Source organism: Xenopus tropicalis, chromosome 6, assembly GCF_000004195.4.
Source record: "Xenopus tropicalis strain Nigerian chromosome 6, UCB_Xtro_10.0, whole genome shotgun sequence".
Classification (NCBI taxonomy): Eukaryota; Metazoa; Chordata; class Amphibia; order Anura; family Pipidae; genus Xenopus; species Xenopus tropicalis.
This window is the reverse complement of record NC_030682.2, coordinates 153246385-153271661: the sequence shown is the minus strand read 5'-3', so window position 1 is coordinate 153271661 and position 25277 is coordinate 153246385. Positions and strand designations below refer to the sequence as shown.

The following is a 25277-nucleotide window of genomic DNA, read 5'->3' as shown; positions in this document are numbered from 1 at the left end:
GGCTCCCTGGCACTGTCTGGGCACTAATGAGCTGTATGTGCCAACCTCACAGTCAGGGTAATACCCCCCTATCAGCCCTGTGTGGCTGGCATGTATAGGGGCACCCCTCTATCAGCCCCTTTTGGCTGGCATGTATAGGGGCACCCCTCTATCAGCCCCTTTTGGCTGGCATGTATAGGGGCACCCCTCTATCAGCCCTGTTTGGCTGGCATGTATAGGGGCACCCCTCTATCAGCCCTGTTTGGCTGGCATGTATAGGGGCACCCCTCTATCAGCCCTGTTTGGCTGGCATATATAGGGGCACCCCTCTATCAGCCCTGTTTAGCTGGCATGTGTAGGGGCACCCCTCAGGGATAGAATGCCCGGCTGCCCTGGCGCTACACGGTTGCCTTTATCACCCACACAGGAGGGCAGAGGTTGCCAGTGAATCACAAGCCGGATGCTGGGGGGCACTGCCCACTTACACACCCTGAGTGGCACAGAAACCACAAGAATCTGCCCTTCCCAGCAGCACCCTGGGAACCTGCCCTGGCACAGGAGCCCGACCCGCTCACATTTCCCAGTTGCCCCAGGGCTAGTGAGCTGGGCAGAAATCCGCTGATAGTAATAAATATGCCCGGTGCCCTCTGTGTGCCCGGCAGGGGCGGAGCTAGCATTGGTACTACATATCCCAGCAGCCCCGGCAGGCAGGCAGTCTCTCTCCCCAGTCGGACTCATAGATACTCATTACTGTTGTACCCACACGTGGGTAGTGCCCTGGGCAGAATATGTGTAGGGGCTGTTCCCTGCCCATAGGTGGAGCTGTGAGAGAGAGATCTGATTGGTGCAGCAGTTTGAGCTGCTGGGATCCCTACGTGCACCTCTAGCTCGTGTGTGGGGGGGGGGGGCAGGAGGGCCCCGTATTCACATACATGGAATGTTCCGGCACATTCCGGCCCCTGTGCCTGAGAGGGAATCACAATAGCAGGAAGTGCGGAGTCATTCCGAGCCATTGTGCGCTTCCGGCCTCGCTGTCTGCCCCTCCCACCCCTGGCACTGCCCGCTGTCTGCCCCTCCCACCCCTGGCACTGCCCGCTGTCTGCCTCTCCCACCCTTGGCACTGCCCGCTGTCTGCCCCTCCCACCCCTGGCACTGCCCGCTGTCTGCCTCTCCCACCCCTGGCACTGCCCGCTGTCTGCCCCTCCCACCCCTGGCACTGCCTGCTGTCTGCCCCTCTCACCCCTGGCACTGCCCGCTGTCTGCCTCTCCCACCCCTGGCACTGCCCGCTGTCTGCCTCTCCCACCCTTGGCACTGCCCGCTGTCTGCCCCTCCCACCCCTGGCACTGCCTGCTGTCTGCCTCTCCCACCCTTGGCACTGCCCGCTGTCTGCCCCTCCTGCCACTGCCCGCTGTCTGCCTCTCCCACCCCTGGCACTGCCTGCTGTCTGCCTCTCCCACCCCTGGCACTGCCCGCTGTCTGCCCCTCCCACCCCTGCCACTGCCTACTGTCTGCCTCTCCCACCCTTGGCACTGCCCGCTGTCTGCCCCTCCCACCCCTGCCACTGCCCGCTGTCTGCCCCTCCCACCCCTGCCACTGCCCGCTGTCTGCCCCTCCCACCCCTGCCACTGCCCGCTGTCTGCCCCTCCCACCCCTGGCACTGCCCGCTGTCTGCCCCTCCCACCCCTGGCACTGCCCGCTGTCTGCCCCTCCCACCCCTGGCACTGCCTGCTGTCTGCCTCTCCCACCCCTGGCACTGCCCGCTGTCTGCCCCTCCCACCCCTGCCACTGCCTGCCCCTCCCACCCCTGCCACTGCCTGCTGTCTGCCTCTCCCACCCTTGGCACTGCCCACTGTCTGCCCCTCCCACCCCTGCCACTGCCCGCTGTCTGCCCCTCCCACCCCTGCCCCACTGTGTGCCATCTTGCTTGTAGGATGTGTGAGAGAGGGGGCTGCTGGGAAAAAGATGGCTGTCCTTCTGTTTGGGATGAGACTGCCTGGCTTGGGGAAGGGGTGGCCCTGGGGCCCAATGATTGGATTAACCCGCACGTAGGGTGGCACAAGGTGCAACTCCTGTCTCTCCAGCTCTTACTGGACTACAACTCCCAGCATCCCCTTGGCTGAAGAGGAAGTTGAAGGGAAAAGTCTCCAGTTGGGCTTTTGGCTCACAGATTGTACCATTGCGCCGGGCACAGGCGCCCATAACCTCTCCCACTTGTGCCAAGCTGTGGGGCATCTGCCCAGTTGGCATAGCTGCAGTGCCAGCCAGTGCCGGGAGCTTGGGGCGGGCTCCTCTGCTGAGCTGGGAGTCGCCAGTCTGCCCATTGCCCACATTGGTGGAACTCGCCCGTCCTGTTCCGCCAGTCCCGGCTCCTTAATTGCACTCTCTCACACCTGTGCGCTGAGGTGCCCGCTGTGGTGCCCGCTCCCATACCCACTGCTCTCTCTCCCACGTGTCACTAGGTGTGCCCCAGGGGTATCGCTGGGCACGGTTATTATATGAATATGGAACAGCTTTGCAGTTGGTCTGTTTGGGGAAGGTGTGTGTGGGCAGGGGCAGTGCCACGTAGGGTGTATGTGCCAGGCATTGGCATCAGTAATGGCACAGCAAGTAAATCCCTCCCTTGTGGGGCCCCTGGCACTGTATATATTGGGGCCACAGCTGCATTCCTCTCCCTAGGGAATCCTGGGAAACCAGTTTAACCCCTCCCTGCCCCCAGGCCCTGCATGCTGGCAAGTACAGCTGTAACCCTTTCCCTGCCGTGCCGGGGTAACTGTAATGCCCCCCCCCCCCCCAGGTATACTTTAGTTCCCTGCCTGCTGTCACAGTTGCTATTGGGGCAGTGCCAGCTTGACCCAAACAATGGGCGCTTTGTAGGCGCCGTCTCTGCTTCTTCCTTTGTGCCCGCGTGCCAAGCCATTAACCCTTCCTGAGCCGTCGGTAGGGAGGGCTGCAGGCTTTATAGGAACTAAGGAGAGGGCATTAACCATTGTGCCCCCAAGTGCCCACCCTGTTCTGTAGCTCTACCATTGTGCCCAAGGGGGCTGGGGGGGGCACATATAGTGTGTAAGGGTAATAATGTTTTCTCTCTCTCCTCTGTCCCTACCCATGTCGTGCCACCCTGTCTGTGCCAACCGGGTTCCAGCCTTTCTTTCGCCTTCTCAATTTGAGGAAACTGGGCCTGAGTGACAATGAGATCCAGCGCCTGCCCCCGGAGGTGGCCAACTTCATGCAACTGGTGGAGCTGGACATTTCCCGCAATGGTGAGCTGCCATACTGCTTCCCCCCTCCCTATTAACTCTATCCCTCCCACTATCTGCCCCCTGTGTCTCCCCTGCATCATCTCACCCACATCCCTGCCCCCGTAGCTCATCCTCTTCTCCCCCACCTTCTGTAACTTACCCCCTTGCCCCCTGGCACCAATTGGGCATCAGTCATGTCTCCCTGTGTTTCCTGTTTCAGACATCCCCGAGATCCCTGAGAGCATCAAGTTCTGCAAATCCCTGGAGATCGCTGATTTCAGTGGGAACCCCCTGTCCAGGTAATGTGTGCTCTGCTGCCCCCCTATCGGGCATTAGTCATTGCCCCCATATGAACGTAACGCTGCTGCCTAGTGGCCACATTCTAGACTGCAGGGGTGCATTATTGCCCTCATTCCGTGTGACCCCTGGGGGTGTTTGGGGCCATGGTGTAAGTAGGAAGGGAGCAGGGGGTGCAGCTGGAGCTGTTCCCTTTGGGGGCCCCTTGTGTTGGGCAGGACCTGCAGATGCAGCAGCAGTAAGTTGGGCTCTGAGGGAAAAGAGCCCTGGGGCAAATATGGCACCAAGTGGTGTAACTAAAGGGCAGGTGGGGGTGGGCACTACAGTGGTGTTATCCCTTTGTGAGACCCGCTGTGCAGTCTGGGAGGCCCCCCAAGTGCTGCAGGGAAAGCACTGCCATGTGGGGTACGGCCACTATCTGGGGGGCTGCAAGTTTTGGGAATTATTCTGCTGACTTTTCCCTGTGTTTCAGGCTGCCCGATGGCTTCACCCAGCTCCGGAGCCTGGCACACCTTGCCCTCAATGACGTGTCCCTGCAGAGCCTGCCCAGCGATATCGGAAAGTGAGTGCCCCCAATATTACCTATTGCTTTCCTACCGTTCCTTTTGTGTGGGTGTCGGGGTGTATGGGCTTGGGGGTGGGTGTCGGGCTGTATGGGCTTGGGGGTGGGTGTCGGGGTGTATGGGCTTGGGGGTGGGTGTCGGGCTGTATGGGCTTGGGGGTGGGTGTCGGGCTGTATGGGCTTGGGGGTGGGTGTCGGGCTGTATGGGCTTGGGGGTGGGTGTCGGGCTGTATGGGCTTGGGGGTGGGTGTCGGGCTGTATGGGCTTGGGGGTGGGTGTCGGGCTGTATGGGCTTGGGGGTGGGTGTCGGGGTGTATGGGCTTGGGGGTGGGTGTCGGGCTGTATGGGCTTGGGGGTGGGTGTCGGGCTGTATGGGCTTGGGGGTGGGTGTCGGGCTTTATGGGCTTGGGGGTGGGTGTCGGGCTTTATGGGCTTGGGGGTGGGTGGGGTGTTGGGCTTTATGGGCTTGGGGGTGGGTGGGGTGTGGAGGTGTACTGGCTTGGGGGTGGGTGGGGTGTGGAGGTGTACTGGCTTGGGGGTGGGTGGGGTGTGGAGGTGTACTGGCTTGGGGGTGGGCGGGGTGTGGAGGTGTACTGGCTTGGGGGTGGGCGGGGCGTGGAGGTGTATGGGCTTGGGGTGGGCGGGGCGTGGAGGTGTATGGGCTTGGGGGTGGGCGGGGCGTGGAGGTGTATGGGCTTGGGGGTGGGCGGGGCGTGGAGGTGTATGGGCTTGGGGGTGGGCGGGGCGTGGAGGTGTATGGGCTTGGGGGTGGGGTGTGTGTGGGGGGGGGTAAGTGGGCATGGGGGGGGCTTGTGTATGTGAATCTACTCAGTGCTCACTCATTGCTCTCCCTGTGTTGCAGTTTATCTAACTTGGTCACATTGGAACTACGGGAAAACGTCCTGAAATCAGTGCCCATGTGAGTGCCCTCAGTGCCATTCTCTGTGCCACTCCCTGCCACCCTCGCTTCTTATATTTGTCCTGTCACCCACCTGCAATTGTCTTCTGTTCTACCCTCGGTACCTGTTACCCAATTCCCTTTCCCCTGCCCCCCACCCCCTGCCGCTGCTTCACGTTGCCCCCTGTGCCGCCCCCTGTGCCACACACAAACAATACGTTTGTTCTGGGTTCCGGCAGTCTCGGTTCTACAGATGTCACTTTTAGTGCCCCAGTGACTGCTGGTGACCAGGGTGTGTCTCTGGGGGGTTCCCTAATGATACAGCACGCTATAAATCCATGCGAGGGACCCCCTGTGCCACAGAGCTGGATTGGCTGACATGGAGCTGGGTCATGTCCATCATTGATTTGGGGGGACTTGGGCTTTGTAAACTGTTCCCAGCACCTCGTTCTTCCGCATAACCCCCCTCTGTCTCACAGAATCTTCTCCTCCTTCCCTGCCTGTCTCTCTAGGTCCCTCTCATTCCTCGTTAAACTGGAGCAGTTGGATCTGGGAAGCAACGACCTGCAGGTTCTGGTAAGGAAAGAGCTGGAGTCCGTCTGTAGGCCTTGTCTGTCCGTCTGTAGGCCTTGTCTGTCCGTCTGTAGGCCTTGTCTATCCGTCTGTAGGCCTTGTCTGTCCGCCTGTAGGCCGTGTCTGTCCGCCTGTAGGCCGTGTCTGTCCGCCTGTAGGCCGTGTCTGTCCGCCTGTAGGCCTCGTCTGTCCGCCTGTAGGCCTCGTCTGTCCGCCTGTAGGCCTCGTCTGTCCGCCTGTAGGCCTCGTCTGTCCGCCTGTAGGCCTCGTCTGTCCGCCTGTAGGCCTCGTCTGTCCGCCTGTAGGCCTCGTCTGTCCGCCTGTAGGCCTCGTCTGTCCGCCTGTAGGCCTCGTCTGTCCGCCTGTAGGCCTCGTCTGTCCGCCTGTAGGCCTCGTCTGTCCGCCTGTAGGCCTCGTCTGTCCGCCTGTAGGCCTCGTCTGTCCGCCTGTAGGCCTCGTCTGTCCGCCTGTAGGCCTCGTCTGTCCGCCTGTAGGCCTCGTCTGTCCGCCTGTAGGCCTCGTCTGTCCGCCTGTAGGCCTCGTCTGTCCGCCTGTCCGTCTGTAGGCCTCGCCTGTCCGCCTGTCCGTCTGTAGGCCTCGCCTGTCCGCCTGTCCGTCTGTAGGCCTCGCCTGTCCGCCTGTCCGTCTGTAGGCCTCGCCTGTCCGTCTGTAGGCCTCGCCTGTCCGCCTGTCCGTCTGTAGGCCTCGCCTGTCCGCCTGTCCGTCTGTAGGCTCCGCCTGTCCGTCTGTAGGCCTCGCCTGTCCGCCTGTCCGTCTGTAGGCCTCGCCTGTCCGCCTGTCCGTCTGTAGGCCTCGCCTGTCCGCCTGTCCGTCTGTAGGCCTCGCCTGTCCGCCTGTCCGTCTGTAGGCCTCGCCTGTCCGCCTGTCCGTCTGTAGGCCTCGCCTGTCCGCCTGTCCGTCTGTAGGCCTCGCCTGTCCGTCTGTAGGCCTCGCCTGTCCGCCTGTCCGTCTGTAGGCCTCGCCTGTCCGCCTGTCCGTCTGTAGGCCTCGTCTGTCCGCCTGTCCGTCTGTAGGCCTCGTCTGTCCGCCTGTAGGCCTCGCCTGTAGGCCTCGTCTGTCCGCCTGTAGGCCTCGTCTGTCCGCCTGTAGGCCTCGTCTGTAGGCCTCGTCTGTCCGCCTGTAGGCCTCGTCTGTCCGCCTGTCCGTCTGTAGGCCTCGTCTGTCCGCCTGTAGGCCTCGTCTGTCCGCCTGTAGGCCTCGTCTGTCCGCCTGTAGGCCTCGTCTGTCCGCCTGTCCGTCTGTAGGCCTCGCCTGTCCGTCTGTAGGCCTCGTCTGTCCGCCTGTCCGTCTGTAGGCCTCGTCTGTCCGCCTGTCCGTCTGTAGGCCTCGTCTGTCCGCCTGTCCGTCTGTAGGCCTCGTCTGTCCGCCTGTCCGTCTGTAGGCCTCGTCTGTCCGCCTGTCTGTCCGCCTGTCCGTCCGTCTGTAGGCCTCGCCTGTCCGTCCGTCTGTAGGCCTCGCCTGTCCGTCCGTCTGTAGGCCTCGTCTGTCCGCCTGTCTGTCCGTCTGTCCGTCCGTCTGTAGGCCTCGTCTGTCCGTCTGTCCGTCCGTCTGTAGGCCTCGTCTGTCCGTCTCTCCGTCCGTCTGTAGGCCTCGTCTGTCCGTCTCTCCGTCCGTCTGTAGGCCTCGTCTGTCCGTCTCTCCGTCCGTCTGTAGGCCTCGTCTGTCCGTCTCTCCGTCCGTCTGTAGGCCCCGTCTGTCCGTCTCTCCGTCCGTCTGTAGGCCTCGTCTGTCCGTCTCTCCGTCCGTCTGTCTCTGTCTGCAGGCCTGTCTGTCTGCCTGACTGTCTGCAGGCCTCTCTGTCTGCCTGACTGTCTGCAGGCCTCTCTGTCCGTCTGTCCGCCTGTCTGTCCGCCTGTCCGTCGCCCCATTGGCTGGCCAGAGGCAATGAGAGGCCTATTCTGTATCCCAGCAATGCCCTTGCCTTGTCCATTCCAATCATTGTGCTAATCCTGCCTGGGGGAGTTCCGGGGGGGGGGGGCGCGCCCCTGTATTGCTTTAGCTTTGCAGGAAGACTTTGGGGGGGAATTCAAGAAAATGTTGGGAAAAAATGTCCCCGTCTGTGAGTTCCCCCCTTGTGTTCCTTGTTCTGCCGCCATGCTCTCCCCTCGGGGATTAACCCTTTATTCTCTGCTCTCCCTAGCCTGACACACTGGGTGCCCTACCCAATCTGCGGGAGCTGTGGCTGGACCGGAACCAGCTCTCTTCCTTACCCTCGGTGAGTTGGGGGTGACACATCTTGGGGGGCGTCATTGCTGCCTGCTTGGTATTCAAGGGCCACAGAGAGTATGTACTCCAGTAGGTACCCCGGGGCCACAATGATCCGATTGGCTCTTGTCTAATGATGTGATTGGCTCTTGTCTAATGATGTGATTGGCTCTTGTCTAATGATGTGATTGGCAGGAGCTGGGGAACCTGCGGCGCTTGGTGTGCCTGGACGTGTCGGAGAACAAGCTGGAGCAGCTGCCGGCAGAGATCAGTGGCCTGATGTCCCTAACGGACCTGCTGCTCTCACAGAACCAGCTCAGCTCCCTGCCCTCCAGCCTTGGTGAGTTGGGGGCTAAAGATGGCAGGGGGGCAGGATTCCCACCAAGTGGCCCCTCTCTGCTTATTGCACAACCAGGGTAAAGGCTGCTCTGAGCCCAATCACTGGCCTTGGGCCGGAACCGGCGTGTCGGGCTTCCGTGGATCTATTGAATTAGCGCAGTTCCGTGTCCCAGTCCCCCCATTACCTGCAGCCCCTCTCACTGCAATACAGCTGTGCCCCTGGGTGGTCTCCTCTCATTACTGACTGCCAGTCATGTGTAGCCCCCTGCCAGTATTGCCCCATCCTCCCCATATCCTCATTCATATCTACCCTCCCCAACTCCCTGCTGCCCCACAGCCTCTCTCTGTACTCTCACCGATTCATGTGCCCGTGTTCTCTCGTGCGCTCTCTTACAGGTCAGCTCAAGCAGCTGTCTATCCTCAAGGTGGATCAGAACCGTCTGACACAGTTAACGGAGTCTATTGGCGACTGTGAGAATCTGAGTGAGATCATCCTGACCGAGAACCTGCTAACGGTAATGTGGCCCCGCGTATGGGCCCCCGCGTATGGGCCTATATGGGCCCCTTCATTCCAGCCTGTTGCTGGTGTGTTAGTGCAAGCCTTGCAGGGGCCGTACCCTGTGTGTGATGGGGGGGGGGAGGGGGCACACTTTGCGGGGGCCTCTAGATCTTGCTGATACATGAGTTGAGGAATGGCATATTCCATGAAATTAAGATTTGGGAGTGACTTGCATTTAACCCCTTGCTCTGCTGCTCCCCCCCCAGGTGCTGCCCAAATCCATGGGGAATCTCACCAAACTGACCAATCTCAATGTTGATCGGAACCGGCTGCTCTCCCTTCCCAGTGAAATTGGGGGCTGCGCCAGTCTCAATGTTTTGTCGCTCAGAGATAACCAGCTCAGCGCTCTGCCCCCCGAACTCGCCGGCGCCACCGAGCTGCACGTGCTGGATGTGGCGGGTAACAGGTAAGGGCCACGGCCATGGCAGCTTGGAGTGTTTCTGGGCCAGGTTCTGCTTGTTGCTCTTTTATCCCACAATTTGGGGATTTTTCCATTGTTTCCATTTTCTTCTTCAGGTTGTTAAATCTCCCATTTGCCCTGACCAACCTTAACCTGAAAGCTCTGTGGTTGGCCGAGAACCAGTCCCAGCCTATGCTCAAATTCCAAACGGAGGATGATGAGAAAACTGGATCCAAGGTGCTAACGTGCTACCTCCTGCCCCAGCAGCCCTCCCCTAGCCTGGGTAAGTGCCCTGCTCCTTCCCTGCCAGTCAGGCTTGTACAGTCCCCCCCCCCCCCCGCCCCTAGCCTGGAAAAGTGCCCTGCTCCTTCCCTGCCAGTCAGGTTGTACAGCCCCCCCCCCGCCCCTAGCCTGGGTAAGTGCCCTGCTCCTTCCCTGCCAGTCAGGCTTGTACAGCCCCCCCCCCCCCGCCCCCTAGCCTGGAAAAGTGCCCTGCTCCTTCCCTGCCAGTCAGGCTTGTACAGCAGCCCCCCCCCCCCCAGCCTGGGTAAGTGCCCTGCTCCTTCCCTGCCAGTCAGGCTTGTTCAGCCCCCCCCCCCCCGCCCCTAGCCTGGAAAAGTGCCCTGCTCCTTCCCTGCCAGTCAGGCTTGTACAGCCCCCCCCCCCCCCTCGCCCCTAGCCTGGAAAAGTGCCCTGCTCCTTCCCTGCCAGTCAGGCTTGTTCAGCCCCCCCCCCCCCCAGCCTGGGTAAGTGCCCTGCTCCTTCCCTGCCAGTCAGGCTTGTACAGCAGCCCCCCCCCCAGCCTGGGTAAGTGCCCTGCTCCTTCCCTGCCAGTCAGGCTTGTACAGCAGCCCCCCCCCCCAGCCTGGGTAAGTGCCCTGCTCCTTCCCTGCCAGTGAGGCTTGTACAGCAGCCCCCCCCCCCCCCCCCCAGCCTGGGTAAGTGCCCTGCTCCTTCCCTGCCAGTCAGGCTTGTACAGCCCCCCCCCCCCCGCCCCTAGCCTGGAAAAGTGCCCTGCTCCTTCCCTGCCAGTCAGGCTTGTACAGCCCCCCCCCCCGCCCCTAGCCTGGAAAAGTGCCCTGCTCCTTCCCTGCCAGTCAGGCTTGTTCAGCCCCCCCCCCCCCAGCCTGGGTAAGTGCCCTGCTCCTTCCCTGCCAGTCAGGCTTGTACAGCAGCCCCCCCCCCCCCCAGCCTGGGTAAGTGCCCTGCTCCTTCCCTGCCAGTCAGGCTTGTACAGCCCCCCCCCCCCCAGCCTGGGTAAGTGCCCTGCTCCTTCCCTGCCAGTCAGGCTTGTACAGCCCCCCCCCCCCCCCAGCCTGGGTAACTGCCCTGCTCCTTCCCTGCCAGTCAGGCTTGTACAGCAGCCCCCCCCCAGCCTGGGTAAGTGCCCTGCTCCTTCCCTGCCAGTCAGGCTTGTACAGCAGCCCCCCCCCCCCCAGCCTGGGTAAGTGCCCTGCTCCTTCCCTGCCAGTCAGGCTTGTACAGCCCCCCCCCCCCCCCCCCCAGCCTGGGTAAGTGCCCTGCTCCTTCCCTGCCAGTCAGGCTTGTACAGCAGCCCCCCCCCCCCCCAGCCTGGGTAAGTGCCCTGCTCCTTCCCTGCCAGTCAGGCTTGTACAGCCCCCCCCCCCCCAGCCTGGGTAAGTGCCCTGCTCCTTCCCTGCCAGTCAGGCTTGTACAGCCCCCCCCCCCCCCCCAGCCTGGGTAAGTGCCCTGCTCCTTCCCTGCCAGTCAGGCTTGTACAGCCCCCCCCCCCCCCCCAGCCTGGGTAAGTGCCCTGCTCCTTCCCTGCCAGTCAGGCTTGTACAGCAGCCCCCCCCCCAGCCTGGGTAAGTGCCCTGCTCCTTCCCTGCCAGTCAGGCTTGTACAGCAGCCCCCCCCCCCCCAGCCTGGGTAAGTGCCCTGCTCCTTCCCTGCCAGTCAGGCTTGTACAGCAGCCCACCCCCCCCTTAGCTTGGTTAAGTGCCCTGCTCCTTCCCTGCCAGGGGCTGTACAGCCCCACCCCCCCAGCCTGGGTAAGTGCCCTGCTCCTTCCATGCCAGTCAGGCTTGTCCAGCCCCCCCCCCCCCTAGCCTGGGTAAGTGCCCTGCTCCTTCCCTGCCAGTCAGGCTTGTACAGCCCTTCCCCCCCCCCCCCCAGTCTGGGTAAGTGCCCTGAGTCAGGGCTGGTGTAGCTGCCCAAGCCCTTGGGGGCATTATTGCCCTACCTGATAAGATGTGTGCCCTCCCTCTCTAGAAAACCTGCAGAACAGTGTGGATGACAGCTGGACAGACGGGAACCTCAATCGGGTCAGTGTCATACAGTTCCAGGAAGACCCTAAAACTGAAGAAGAGGATGACGAAGCTGCTGAAGAAAGAAGGGTTGGTAACAAGGGGACTCACAACTTGGGGGGGCAGTATATATAGCCTGAAGTACCCGTGACATTGAACCAGACATAGAAATTTTACCTTTGCTGACAAGGTGCTGCTGTTTGGGTTTCTGTAGGCAAGATGCGTTCTGGTTGTCACAGATCTTAGAACCTTAGAACATTCTTTATATCCCAGACTTCCCTGTGCTAGTCAGCTCTTCCCTCTACCCCCAGGGCCTGCAGCGCAGAGCTACCCCACACCCCAGTGAGCTGAAGGTCATGAAGAAAGTGATGGAGGGGCTCAGGGGTGACGGTAACACCTCCAAAGAGGAGGCCACATGCGCCAGCGATGAGGTGAGTGCCGCCACTTTATTCCTATGGTACCCGGGTAATGGGTAATGGTACGGCTGTGCCACATTGGCCGCTCTGGGTCCCGCCATGCCCTACTAGTTCCATCTTCCCTCTCCCCCCACAGGAGAAGCGGCTCAGTGGCCTCTCCAGTCAGAGCGCCGAGTCCCAGCGCAGCGGCAGCACCGTGTCTGTTGGGTTCCAGGAGGAGCTGCAGAACAGGGATCCAGAAAAGCTGCCAAACCCAGTGCTGGAGGAAGGGGCGGCAGTGGGGGATGACGACATGGAGGTGTGGTATACTGAGGTGTGAGGCCAGGGAATTGTACTACTTCATTCTGTGCCTTTTCTGATATCCCAGCCAATCATATGTCCCCAGTAAGGATGCATGGATCTAATATTCCAGCCAATCCCATGCCCCCAGTAAGGATGCATGGGTCTGATATCCCAGCCAATCCCATGTCCCCAGTAAAGCTGGCCATACACGGGCAGATCCGCTCGCTTGTCGATGTCGCCAAGCGAGCGATATCGCCACCTACGGGTGGCAATATCGGGGAGGCATGTAGGTGAATTCGATCATTTGGCCCTGGGGCCAAACAATCGAAATTCTGCACGCGGCAATGGGGCAGTCGGTTCGGGGACCGCATCAACAAGCCGATGCGGTCCCCGATCCGACGGGATTTTCTAACCTGGCCAATCGATATATGGCCAATTTCAGGCCAGATATCGGTCGGCCAGGCCCCTCGTTTCTGCCCCTACACGGGCCGATAAGCTGCCGAGTCAGTCCAAGGGACCCATATCAGCAGCTTCTGTTGGCCCGTGTATGGGGACCTTTAGGATGCATGGGTCTGATATCCCAGCCAATCCCATGCCCCCAGTAAGGATGCATGGGTCTAATATTCCAGCCAATCCCATGTCCCCAGTAAGGATGCATGGATCTGATATATTATTGGGTCTCTGTGTATATGAAGTGACTGCTATGAGACTATATTGAATCCCAGTCCAAACCTGGTACCACCTGTTCAGCTGGCACTGGGGCGCCGCCTCCCGGTTACGTGTCCAAACCTGGCACCACCTGTTCAGCTGGCACTGGGGCGCCGCCCCCCTGTTACGTGTTGTCTACATATTGTGCCCCTCCGGGCTGTGAGGGGGTCCATTATACCCGATCCTGCCACTCACCGGGGCTCTCCTTTGTGCCGCAGCCCACAGTGCACTTTGCGGACAAGACGACTGTTCTCTGTGATGATGACTATGAGGAGTACGATGAAGATCGGGTCTCCCCGGTGGAGCGGCGGCTGATCCGTAAGGACACGCCCCATTACAAGAAGCATGCGAAGATCACAAAGCTGCCCAATGATGAGGTGGTGGAGGCCCTCCTGCATGGCTTCAGCCCCAGAAGTCTCTCAGAGGAGGAGGAGGAGGAAGGGGAGAATAATGGGCCCATCCCAAGGTTCTCGCTGCCCAATGAAGAGCAAGATGATGTGGTGGCGCCGGACAAAGAGTGGGAACCTGCAGGGAGCAGAGACGAGCGGTCGAACTCCCAGCAGAACATCAAGGTACCGCTCCCTCCTTCCATTCATTTGTAATGAAATGCCCCCCCCCAAGCTACATGTGGGTTCTGTTGTCTTGGTTTTGCTCTTCTGTTCCTGCCTCCTACTGTAAGTAGCCCGCAGCTGTCATTCACTAGCCAGCCCTTTCCTCATACTGAGGGTTGCTGTGTCCTTTCCCCAACTGACCTTATACAGAGCGGATATTCGCCCCCTTGTTCTTTCCCCCCATATTGAGTTTGTACATATCAGGGGTACCCAGGGGGATTTTATGGGCGCTGTTGCGCTTATGGAGCACAGTGGGGATGCGGTTGTACATTAGCCACTGGGGAAAGCCCCAACGGAACTGCCTCGTTTCCCCCCCCCACAACCTTCCTAGGGTACTAGGGTCTTGTTCAACCCACTTTGGGGTTTATTAGACTGGACTTTAGGGATGGGAACTTGGCATTGCTGACTATTGGGGTTTGGAGGTCCCTAGAGTTAACTTATGGGTGAGCTACAAACCATATATTCTGCTGTAGAGCTAGGAAGGTACCTCTCACCATTGGGCCTTTGGCTAATAGCCCCCTGATTGGGGTGGGATGGTGTTACGGCTGCCCATAGGTGGGATATGCACGTTTCTGCTTTATCTTCCACCATTGGCTGCAGTGCGTAAGTTCTGCCCATAGGAACATGTTGGAAAAGGCTAAGCCCCTCCCCCCTGGGGTAACTTTAGGGTATCTAGCGATTGCCTCCTGCAGTTCTTTCCCCATATAAACTGTCTCAGTATCTTCTCCAGCTAGTTTTTTGGGATCCATATTGGGGAATGCCAGAGCGCATATTGGACCTTAGGGGTTATAATCATCTTTACTAATTGTATGTGCCCCATTGGGCCTAAGGGGAGTGCGGCCCAAGCCTCAGTTCTTACCCCAGGTAGGTAGGATGGAGGTAGGATGTTGCAGTCATAGCAGAGGGTTATGGGATATGAGATACGTATCCCTAGGTATGTAAATTCTTGGACAACTTAAAGCGGGCGGTTCTCAAGGTTTTGCCCCAGTGTGGGTGGGTCTGGCAGAGCTGATTTGGGGGGGCTAACGCACAGCCCAGATACTGTTGAAAAATAGGCGGTGAGTGAAATCAGGGCGTTTAGCGAGGTGCCCCTGTCCCCCCAGATATATCCGTGTATCATCCGCATATAGCTATATTCTTCCCTGCCTACCTGCCATCGTTACACCAACTGTCTGTGGTGCAGCCTGACTGCCCGATGGCTAACAGGAGGGGGGACAGGGGACAACCCTGCCTGGTGCCTCTAGTTAGATCAGACGGTTGAGTTAGCAGTGACCCTCAGTGCGGCGTGGGCTTGTTATACAGCAGTTTAACGTACAGTTTGGCCAAGCTTTAACACAGTCATGTGAGTAGCGGGGTGCAATGTACACGTGCGCTAGCGGGACTTGGTGTTCCCTATGGATCTGCCTGTCTGGCCTAGACACGGGTTTTCCAATTGAAAAGGTATTTGCTTGTGTATTAAACCAGGAGGGGCGTACTGAGTAGGAGGGGCGTACTGAGTAGGAGGGGCAGTAGGAGGAGCATACCAAGTAGGAGGGGCAGTAGGAGGAGCATACTGAGTCCATGGGGTTTCAGTGCCAGGGTTACTGCCCACTAAATGTTTCTTGCAATAGGGCGATGTGGGGATTATTGTGTTTCAGGAAATCTAGTGCTTGCGTTTGATTGGACTACTAAGCCCCTTACGTTCCATGTTAGCACCTTAACTGCCATTTGCTTTTCCACAGATGGGTGTATGTGTGTGGGTGCTGCGTATTCTGCTCCCTAACAGCCTGTCCCCTGAGTGATACAGTTGCACCGACACACGTAACCTGTAACTTTCCTTGTCCTGCCCTGCCCCTCCCTTCCCACCGCCGAGACCTGGGGGGAAACTGTAGTTGGATAGAAGGCTTCTCCTTCCATACCCTATGGGGGACAGTAAAGCCGCTGGGGGGCACAGTCAGTATTTGCCCTTTCCCATGGGACCTTGTGCGCCTCACAGATTTGGGTACAACTCCCCGCCTTCTGGCTCTGCAGGCTTGGCACCAGCTTTCATGTGTTCTAAGTGCTGATTGCTATTGGTTAGGGGTCTGTTACCCTTCTCATCGCAATCCATTGGGCCATGACTATCCCCACATATCTGGGGTGCTTCTGTTGGCAGGTGGGGGGCACTCTACCTGTTCCTGGGGCAGTCTGAACTGCCCCACATACTGAAATAGCTTAAGGTCCTCTCCTTGCCTGTTCCCCTTTACCCAACCAGACCTCTACCCTATAGGAATGGCCGGCACTATTGGCTGGGGGGCTGCCCCTATTTAGGGGTGCTGAGAGGGACACAAGCAGTAACTGTATAGCAGAGAGACAGTCGCACCCAGACGTTCCCCTATAGGAATGGCCGGCACTATTGGCTGGGGTGCTGCCCCTATTTAGGGGTGCTGAGAGGGACACAAGCAGTAACTGTATAGCAGAGAGACAGTCGCACCCAGACCTTCCCCTATAGGAATGGCCGGCACTATTGGCTGGGGGGCTGCCCCTATGTAGGGGTGCTGAGAGGGACACAAGCAGTAACTGTATAGCAGAGAGACAGTCGGACCCAGACCTTCCCCTATAGGAATGGCCGGCACTATTGGCTGGGGGGCTGCCCCTATGTAGGGGTGCTGAGAGGGACACAAGCAGTAACTGTATAGCAGAGAGACAGTCGCACCCAGACGTTCCCCTATAGGAATGGCCGGCACTATTGGCTGGGGGGCTGCCCCTATGTAGGGGTGCTGAGAGGGACACAAGCAGTAACTGTATAGCAGAGAGACAGTCGCACCCAGACGTTCCCCTATAGGAATGGCCGGCACTATTGGCTGGGATGCTGCCCCTATGTAGGGGTGCTGAGAGGGACACAAGCAGTAACTGTATAGCAGAGAGACAGTCGCACCCAGACGTTCCCCTATAGGAATGGCCGGCACTATTGGCTGGGGGGCTGCCCCTATGTAGGGGTGCTGAGAGGGACACAAGCAGTAACTGTATAGCAGAGAGACAGTCGCACCCAGACGTTCCCCTATAGGAATGGCCGGCACTATTGGCTGGGGTGCTGCCCCTATTTAGGGGTGCTGAGAGGGACACAAGCAGTAACTGTATAGCAGAGAGACAGTCGGACCCAGACCTTCCCCTATAGGAATGGCCCAACAGTATTGGCTGGGGGGCTGCCCCTATGTAGGGGTGCTGAGAGGGACACAAGCAGTAACTGTATAGCAGAGAGACAGTCGGACCCAGACCTTCCCCTATAGGAATGGCCCGGCACTATTGGCTGGGGGGCTGCCCCTATGTAGGGGTGCTGAGAGGGACACAAGCAGTAACTGTATAGCAGAGAGACAGTCGCACCCAGACCGTTCCCCTATAGGAATGGCCGGCACTATTGGCTGGGGGGCTGCCCCTATGTAGGGGTGCTGAGAGGGACACAAGCAGTAACTGTATAGCAGAGAGACAGTCGCACCCAGACCGTTCCCCTATAGGAATGGCCGGCACTATTGGCTGGGGGGCTGCCCCTATGTAGGGGTGCTGAGAGGGACACAAGCAGTAACTGTATAACAGAGAGACAGTCGCACCCAGACCGTTCCCCTATAGGAATGGCCCAACAGTATTGGCTGGGGGGCTGCCCCTATGTCGGGGTGCTGAGAGGGACACAAGCAGTAACTGTATAGCAGAGAGACAGTCGCACCCAGACCTTCCCCTATAGGAATGGCCGGCACTATTGGCTGGGGGGCTGCCCCTATGTAGGGGTGCTGAGAGGGACACAAGCAGTAACTGTATAGCAGAGAGACAGTCGGACCCAGACTGTTCCCCTTTAGGAATGGCCGGCACTATTGGCTGGGGGGCTGCCCCTATGTCGGGGTGCTGAGAGGGACACAAGCAGTAACTGTATAGCAGAGAGACAGTCGGACCCAGACGTTCCCCTATAGGAATGGCCGGCACTATTGGCTGGGGGGCTGCCCCTATGTCGGGGTGCTGAGAGGGACACAAGCAGTAACTGTATAGCAGAGAGACAGTCGGACCCAGACCTTCCCCTATAGGAATGGCCGGCACTATTGGCTGGGGGGCTGCCCCTATGTAGGGGTGCTGAGAGGGACACAAGCAGTAACTGTATAACAGAGAGACAGTCGGACCCAGACCTTCCCCTATAGGAATGGCCGGCACTATTGGCTGGGGGGCTGCCCCTATGTAGGGGTGCTGAGAGGGACACAAGCAGTAACTGTATAACAGAGAGACAGTCGGACCCAGACTGTTCCCCTTTAGGAATGGCCGGCACTATTGGCTGGGGGGCTGCCCCTATGTAGGGGTGCTGAGAGGGACACAAGCAGTAACTGTATAGCAGAGAGACAGTCGGACCCAGACCTTCCCCTATAGGAATGGCCGGCACTATTGGCTGGGGGGCTGCCCCTATGTAGGGGTGCTGAGAGGGACACAAACAGTAACTGTATAGCAGAGAGACAGTCGGACCCAGACTGTTCCCCTATAGGAATGGCCGGCACTATTGGCTGGGGGGCTGCCCCTATGTCGGGGTGCTGAGAGGGACACAAACAGTAACTGTATAGCAGAGAGACAGTCGGACCCAGACCTTCCCCTATAGGAATGGCCGGCACTATTGGCTGGGGGGCTGCCCCTATGTAGGGGTGCTGAGAGGGACACAAGCAGTAACTGTATAGCAGAGAGACAGTCGCACCCAGACGTTCCCCTATAGGAATGGCCGGCACTATTGGCTGGGGTGCTGCCCCTATTTAGGGGTACTGAGAGGGACACAAGCAGTAACTGTATAGCAGAGAGACAGTCGGACCCAGACCTTCCCCTATAGGAATGGCCCAACAGTATTGGCTGGGGGGCTGCCCCTATGTAGGGGTGCTGAGAGGGACACAAGCAGTAACTGTATAGCAGAGAGACAGTCGCACCCAGACCTTCCCCTATAGGAATGGCCGGCACTATTGGCTGGGGGGCTGCCCCTATGTCGGGGTGCTGAGAGGGACACAAGCAGTAACTGTATAGCAGAGAGACAGTCGCACCCAGACCTTCCCCTATAGGAATGGCCGGCACTATTGGCTGGGGGGCTGCCCCTATGTAGGGGTGCTGAGAGGGACACAAGCAGTAACTGTATAACAGAGAGACAGTCGCACCCAGACCTTCCCCTATAGGAATGGCCGGCACTATTGGCTGGGGGGCTGCCCCTATGTAGGGGTGCTGAGAGGGACACAAGCAGTAACTGTATAGCAGAGAGACAGTCGGACCCAGACCTTCCCCTATAGGAATGGCCGGCACTATTGGCTGGGGGGCTGCCCCTATGTAGGGGTGCTGAGAGGGACACAAGCAGTAACTGTATAACAGAGAGACAGTCGGACCCAGACCATTCCCCTATAGGAATGGCCGGCACTATTGGCTGGGGGGCTGCCCCTATGTAGGGTTGCTGAGAGGGACAGAAGCAGTAACTGTATAGCAGAGAGACAGTCGGACCCAGACCGTTCCCCTATAGGAATGGCCGGCACTATTGGCTGGGGGGCTGCCCCTATGTAGGGGTGCTGAGAGGGACACAAGCAGTAACTGTATAGCAGAGAGACAGTCGCACCCAGACCGTTCCCCTATAGGAATGGCCGGCACTATTGACTGGGGGGCTGCCCCTATGTAGGGGTGCTGAGAGGGACACAAGCAGTAACTGTATAACAGAGAGACAGTCGCACCCAGACCGTTCCCCTATAGGAATGGCCGGCACTATTGGCTGGGGGGCTGCCCCTATGTCGGGGTGCTGAGAGGGACACAAGCAGTAACTGTATAGCAGAGAGACAGTCGCACCCAGACCTTCCCCTATAGGAATGGCCGGCACTATTGGCTGGGGGGCTGCCCCTATGTCGGGGTGCTGAGAGGGACACAAGCAGTAACTGTATAACAGAGAGACAGTCGGACCCAGACTGTTCCCCTTTAGGAATGGCCGGCACTATTGGCTGGGGGGCTGCCCCTATGTCGGGGTGCTGAGAGGGACACAAGCAGTAACTGTATAGCAGAGAGACAGTCGCACCCAGACCGTTCCCCTATAGGAATGGCCGGCACTATTGGCTGGGGTGCTGCCCCTATGTCGGGGTGCTGAGAGGGACACAAGCAGTAACTGTATAACAGAGAGACAGTCGGACCCAGACCTTCCCCTATAGGAATGGCCGGCACTATTGGCTGGGGGGCTGCCCCTATGTAGGGGTGCTGAGAGGGACACAAGCAGTAACTGTATAACAGAGAGACAGTCGGACCCAGACTGTTCCCCTTTAGGAATGGCCGGCACTATTGGCTGGGGGGCTGCCCCTATGTCGGGGTGCTGAGAGGGACACAAGCAGTAACTGTATAGCAGAGAGACAGTCGCACCCAGACCTTCCCCTATAGGAATGGCCGGCACTATTGGCTGGGGGGCTGCCCCTATGTAGGGGTGCTGAGAGGGACACAAGCAGTAACTGTATAGCAGAGAGACAGTCGCACCCAGACCGTTCCCCTATAGGAATGGCCGGCACTATTGGCTGGGGGGCTGCCCCTATGTAGGGGTGCTGAGAGGGACACAAGCAGTAACTGTATAACAGAGAGACAGTCGGACCCAGACTGTTCCCCTTTAGGAATGGCCGGCACTATTGGCTGGGGGGCTGCCCCTATGTCGGGATGCTGAGAGGGACACAAACAGTAACTGTATAGCAGAGAGACAGTCGGACCCAGACCTTCCCCTATAGGAATGGCCGGCACTATTGGCTGGGGGGCTGCCCCTATGTAGGGGTGCTGAGAGGGACACAAGCAGTAACTGTATAGCAGAGAGACAGTCGGACCCAGACCTTCCCCTATAGGAATGGCCGGCACTATTGGCTGGGGGGCTGCCCCTATGTAGGGGTGCTGAGAGGGACACAAGCAGTAACTGTATAGCAGAGAGACAGTCGCACCCAGACCGTTCCCCTATAGGAATGGCCGGCACTATTGGCTGGGGTGCTGCCCCTATGTCGGGGTGCTGAGAGGGACACAAGCAGTAACTGTATAACAGAGAGACAGTCGGACCCAGACCTTCCCCTATAGGAATGGCCGGCACTATTGGCTGGGGGGCTGCCCCTATGTAGGGGTGCTGAGAGGGACACAAGCAGTAACTGTATAACAGAGAGACAGTCGGACCCAGACTGTTCCCCTTTAGGAATGGCCGGCACTATTGGCTGGGGGGCTGCCCCTATGTCGGGGTGCTGAGAGGGACACAAGCAGTAACTGTATAGCAGAGAGACAGTCGCACCCAGACCTTCCCCTATAGGAATGGCCGGCACTATTGGCTGGGGGGCTGCCCCTATGTAGGGGTGCTGAGAGGGACACAAGCAGTAACTGTATAACAGAGAGACAGTCGGACCCAGACTGTTCCCCTTTAGGAATGGCCGGCACTATTGGCTGGGGGGCTGCCCCTATGTCGGGATGCTGAGAGGGACACAAACAGTAACTGTATAGCAGAGAGACAGTCGGACCCAGACCTTCCCCTATAGGAATGGCCGGCACTATTGGCTGGGGGGCTGCCCCTATGTAGGGGTGCTGAGAGGGACACAAGCAGTAACTGTATAGCAGAGAGACAGTCGCACCCAGACCGTTCCCCTATAGGAATGGCCGGCACTATTGGCTGGGGTGCTGCCCCTATGTCGGGGTGCTGAGAGGGACACAAGCAGTAACTGTATAACAGAGAGACAGTCGGACCCAGACCTTCCCCTATAGGAATGGCCGGCACTATTGGCTGGGGGGCTGCCCCTATGTAGGGGTGCTGAGAGGGACACAAGCAGTAACTGTATAACAGAGAGACAGTCGGACCCAGACTGTTCCCCTTTAGGAATGGCCGGCACTATTGGCTGGGGGGCTGCCCCTATGTCGGGGTGCTGAGAGGGACACAAGCAGTAACTGTATAGCAGAGAGACAGTCGCACCCAGACCTTCCCCTATAGGAATGGCCGGCACTATTGGCTGGGGGGCTGCCCCTATGTAGGGGTGCTGAGAGGGACACAAGCAGTAACTGTATAACAGAGAGACAGTCGGACCCAGACTGTTCCCCTTTAGGAATGGCCGGCACTATTGGCTGGGGGGCTGCCCCTATGTCGGGATGCTGAGAGGGACACAAACAGTAACTGTATAGCAGAGAGACAGTCGGACCCAGACCTTCCCCTATAGGAATGGCCGGCACTATTGGCTGGGGGGCTGCCCCTATGTAGGGGTGCTGAGAGGGACACAAGCAGTAACTGTATAGCAGAGAGACAGTCGCACCCAGACCTTCCCCTATAGGAATGGCCGGCACTATTGACTGGGGGGCTGCCCCTATGTAGGGGTGCTGAGAGGGACACAAGCAGTAACTGTATAACAGAGAGACAGTCGCACCCAGACCGTTCCCCTATAGGAATGGCCCAACAGTATTGGCTGGGGGGCTGCCCCTATGTCGGGGTGCTGAGAGGGACACAAGCAGTAACTGTATAGCAGAGAGACAGTCGCACCCAGACCTTCCCCTATAGGAATGGCCGGCACTATTGGCTGGGGGGCTGCCCCTATGTCGGGGTGCTGAGAGGGACACAAGCAGTAACTGTATAACAGAGAGACAGTCGGACCCAGACTGTTCCCCTTTAGGAATGGCCGGCACTATTGGCTGGGGGGCTGCCCCTATGTCGGGGTGCTGAGAGGGACACAAGCAGTAACTGTATAACAGAGAGACAGTCGGACCCAGACCTTCCCCTATAGGAATGGCCGGCACTATTGGCTGGGGGGCTGCCCCTATGTCGGGGTGCTGAGAGGGACACAAGCAGTAACTGTATAACAGAGAGACAGTCGGACCCAGACTGTTCCCCTTTAGGAATGGCCGGCACTATTGGCTGGGGGGCTGCCCCTATGTAGGGGTGCTGAGAGGGACACAAGCAGTAACTGTATAGCAGAGAGACAGTCGGACCCAGACCTTCCCCTATAGGAATGGCCGGCACTATTGGCTGGGGGGCTGCCCCTATGTAGGGGTGCTGAGAGGGACACAAGCAGTAACTGTATAGCAGAGAGACAGTCGCACCCAGACCTTCCCCTATAGGAATGGCCGGCACTATTGGCTGGGGGGCTGCCCCTATGTAGGGGTGCTGAGAGGGACACAAGCAGTAACTGTATAGCAGAGAGACAGTCGCACCCAGAACATTAAGTGTTTGTATAACAGTACCCGGTAGGACTAGGCTGTGCCACTAGGGGGCGCTGCTGGGGGGTGTATTGCTCTCGCCACACGAGGATCACGGAGGAGGTGCATGACAGGTGGGTGAAGGTGTTGGGAGTTTTATGGTTATTTGCTCCACTAATCCGCATGCCTGTCTCTCTCTCTCTCTCTCTCTGTCTCCCCTCTGGCTCCTCCCCTTCCTCTCTGCTGGATTTCCCTTCTAACAGGGGGTGTCGTTTGATCAAGTGAATAATCTTCTGATTGAGCCTGCTCGGATAGAGGAGGAAGAGGTGTGTACAGCAGCCCCGCCCCCTCTGCCTCTCTCCTGCCTCCCACCCCTTTAGCTCCAATCACAGCACCAATCACACTCACTTTTACTCAGCGCCACTCTCATTGGTGGAAGGTTTGGGGGCTTTCCTGTCTGTCTCTTGTCTCTCGGCTTGTTTGCAGGAGGAGCCGTTGGTGCCCGTGTGTGAGAGTCTCTGCCTCCTTCAGGCCCTGGGGGTACAAGCTGCGGCCCTCCGGCTCTTGTGGAACTAACACTCCCTGCACTCCTGCGCAGCCCTTAGACTGGGGGTTAGAGTTCAGCTGGAGGGAGGCAGCTTGTACCTCGGCTACACAACCTGCAGGAATGATGCCAGGCTGCCAGGGTGCCCGGTGTGTGATGCCCAAAGTGACAGATACACTTGCCCACAGTGTCACCCTCGCCTCTATAAACGGCTCAGACTCCTCCTCCATTGAGGGTGCTTAGAGAGATTTGTCACCTACATTTAAATCTCCTGCCCCCCCCCCCCCAAGTTTGCCATCACCCTTATTCACTCACCCCCCCAAACCCCCCCCACCCCACCCCAGGACTTACTGGGCTCTTTATTATTGCCGGGCTTTCCCATGCCCATTAAACCCAGTCTGTCACCAAGCACTGACCCAGGTACAGAGCTCTGATTTTCTTTATGTCGGGCCAGTACTTACTCAGGCACAGAACTCTGATCCCTGGGGGGAGACTGGATTCACTTACCCAGGGGGAGGTTCCTGCCTGACCACGGGAAAGAGAGCAGCCCAGGAGCAGGAAGTACAGAGAATCAGAGCTCTGTACCTGGGTAAGTACTGGGGGGAGATTGGATTCACTTACCCAGGGGGAGGTTCCTGCCTGACCATGGGAAAGAGAGCAGCCCAGGAGCAGGAAGTACAGAGAATCAGAGCTCTGTACCTGGGTAAGTACTGGGGGAGATTGGATTCACTTACCCAGGGGGGGGTTCCTGCCTGACCATGGGAAAGAGAGCAGCCCAGGAGCAGGAAGTACAGAGAATCAGAGCTCTGTACCTGGGTAAGTACTGGGGGGAGATTGGCTTCACTTACCCAGGGGGAGGTTCCTGTCTGACCATGGGAAAGAGAGCAGCCCAGGAGCAGGAAGTACAGAGAATCAGAGCTCTGTACCTGGGTAAGTACTGGGGGGAGATTGGCTTCACTTACCCAGGGGGAGGTTCCTGTCTGACCATGGGAAAGAGAGCAGCCCAGGAGCAGGAAGTACAGAGAATCAGAGCTCTGTACCTGGGTAAGTACTGGGGGGAGATTGGATTCACTTACCCAGGGGGAGGTTCCTGCCTGACCATGGGAAAGAGAGCAGCCCAGGAGCAGGAAGTACAGAGAATCAGAGCTCTGTACCTGGGTAAGTACTGGGGGGAGATTGGATTCACTTACCATGGGGGGGGGGTTCCTGCCTGACCATGGGAAAGAGAGCAGCCCAGGAAGTACAGAGAATCAGAGCTCTTTTCTGGGGAATGGGGGTTCCATTAAGCTGATTAATAGAGAGGCAGCTGTAAAACCCTGCCTGTCATTGGGCAACTTAGGGCACCTTGGTTAATAGATAGGACTGTACTGATGTGATGCGCTGTGTCAGCTCTTCTGCCTAACGCATTCTGTGTTCTGCTTCTAGCTCACTCTCGCCATCCTGCGCCAAACTGGGGGTCTGGGAATCAGCATCGCAGGGGGCAAAGGCTCTACTCCCTACAAGGGCGATGATGAGGTAATTGTCCCCCCCCTGCTGGTCAGTCCCCCCCCAACCGAATGGCACCAGCCTAGCGCCCACTGAGGGCAGGAGTTTGGGGTTATAGGGGTGCTGTGCCAAGCAGTATTTACCCACCAGAGTCAGTGAGAAATAGCCGAGCCCCTCCCTCTGTGTGACATCACAGCATGGCAGCTGTAGGTGCCCGGGGTACCAGGTAATATGGCTGCAGGGGCCGGGCACACCCCGATATCTTCCTGTCGTTGCACTCCTGGCCCCTTTCCATCCATGCCCAAGGGCAGCCATGCTTGATGTGGGCAGGGTTACCCCGCTGGGGGTTCTGCAGGTGCTGCCATTTGGATCCACGTTTCTCTTTCCCTTTACCCTCTCCATTTCTCCCACAGGGCATTTTCATATCTCGAGTGGCAGAGGAGGGGCCTGCGGCCCGTGCAGGGGTGCGAGTTGGGGATAAGCTGCTGGAGGTGAGGACTCGTGGGGTACAGGGAAGGGAGGGGGGGGTGATAGGCAAGGGGGTATTTAGTGTGGGGTAGGTGCTACCGATAGCTTGGTTGGTTGTCGAATTTGGCCTCGGTACAGCAAATAGATTGCATAAAGACCCCCTGTGCCCCCCATGTCAGGGCATTTCAGGTAAATTTCCCCCTAATTCCAGATCTAGCAGGACATATAATCCCCCCCGTGCCACTTAGTGTTCTTCTGCCTCCCCCCAACATTGGGTGGCCAAGCTGAAGGGTTGTT

The 25277-nt window shown here is 58.6% G+C and overlaps 1 protein-coding gene across 19 annotated transcripts in view; it reads left to right on the top strand.

The window, feature by feature from the left end:
- scrib (scribbled planar cell polarity protein) overlaps window positions 1-25277 on the top strand; it is a 76280-nt gene that overhangs the window by 11734 nt on the left and 39269 nt on the right. For 16 of the 19 annotated variants that reach the window (XM_031903597.1, XM_031903601.1, XM_031903599.1 and 13 more), the window contains exons 3-19: window positions 3123-3240; window positions 3440-3518; window positions 3989-4078; window positions 4941-4997; window positions 5489-5552; window positions 7711-7785; window positions 7971-8115; window positions 8511-8629; window positions 8880-9079; window positions 9190-9356; window positions 11306-11430; window positions 11652-11771; window positions 11893-12069; window positions 12965-13318; window positions 22747-22809; window positions 24453-24542; window positions 24926-25003. In XM_031903597.1, coding sequence (XP_031759457.1) covers window positions 3123-3240; window positions 3440-3518; window positions 3989-4078; window positions 4941-4997; window positions 5489-5552; window positions 7711-7785; window positions 7971-8115; window positions 8511-8629; window positions 8880-9079; window positions 9190-9356; window positions 11306-11430; window positions 11652-11771; window positions 11893-12069; window positions 12965-13318; window positions 22747-22809; window positions 24453-24542; window positions 24926-25003 — 2121 coding nt within the window. The remainder of the gene's footprint in view (window positions 1-3122; window positions 3241-3439; window positions 3519-3988; window positions 4079-4940; window positions 4998-5488; window positions 5553-7710; window positions 7786-7970; window positions 8116-8510; window positions 8630-8879; window positions 9080-9189; window positions 9357-11305; window positions 11431-11651; window positions 11772-11892; window positions 12070-12964; window positions 13319-22746; window positions 22810-24452; window positions 24543-24925; window positions 25004-25277) is intronic. The other 3 variants (XM_031903593.1, XM_031903598.1, XM_031903603.1) reach the window with 3 other exon arrangements.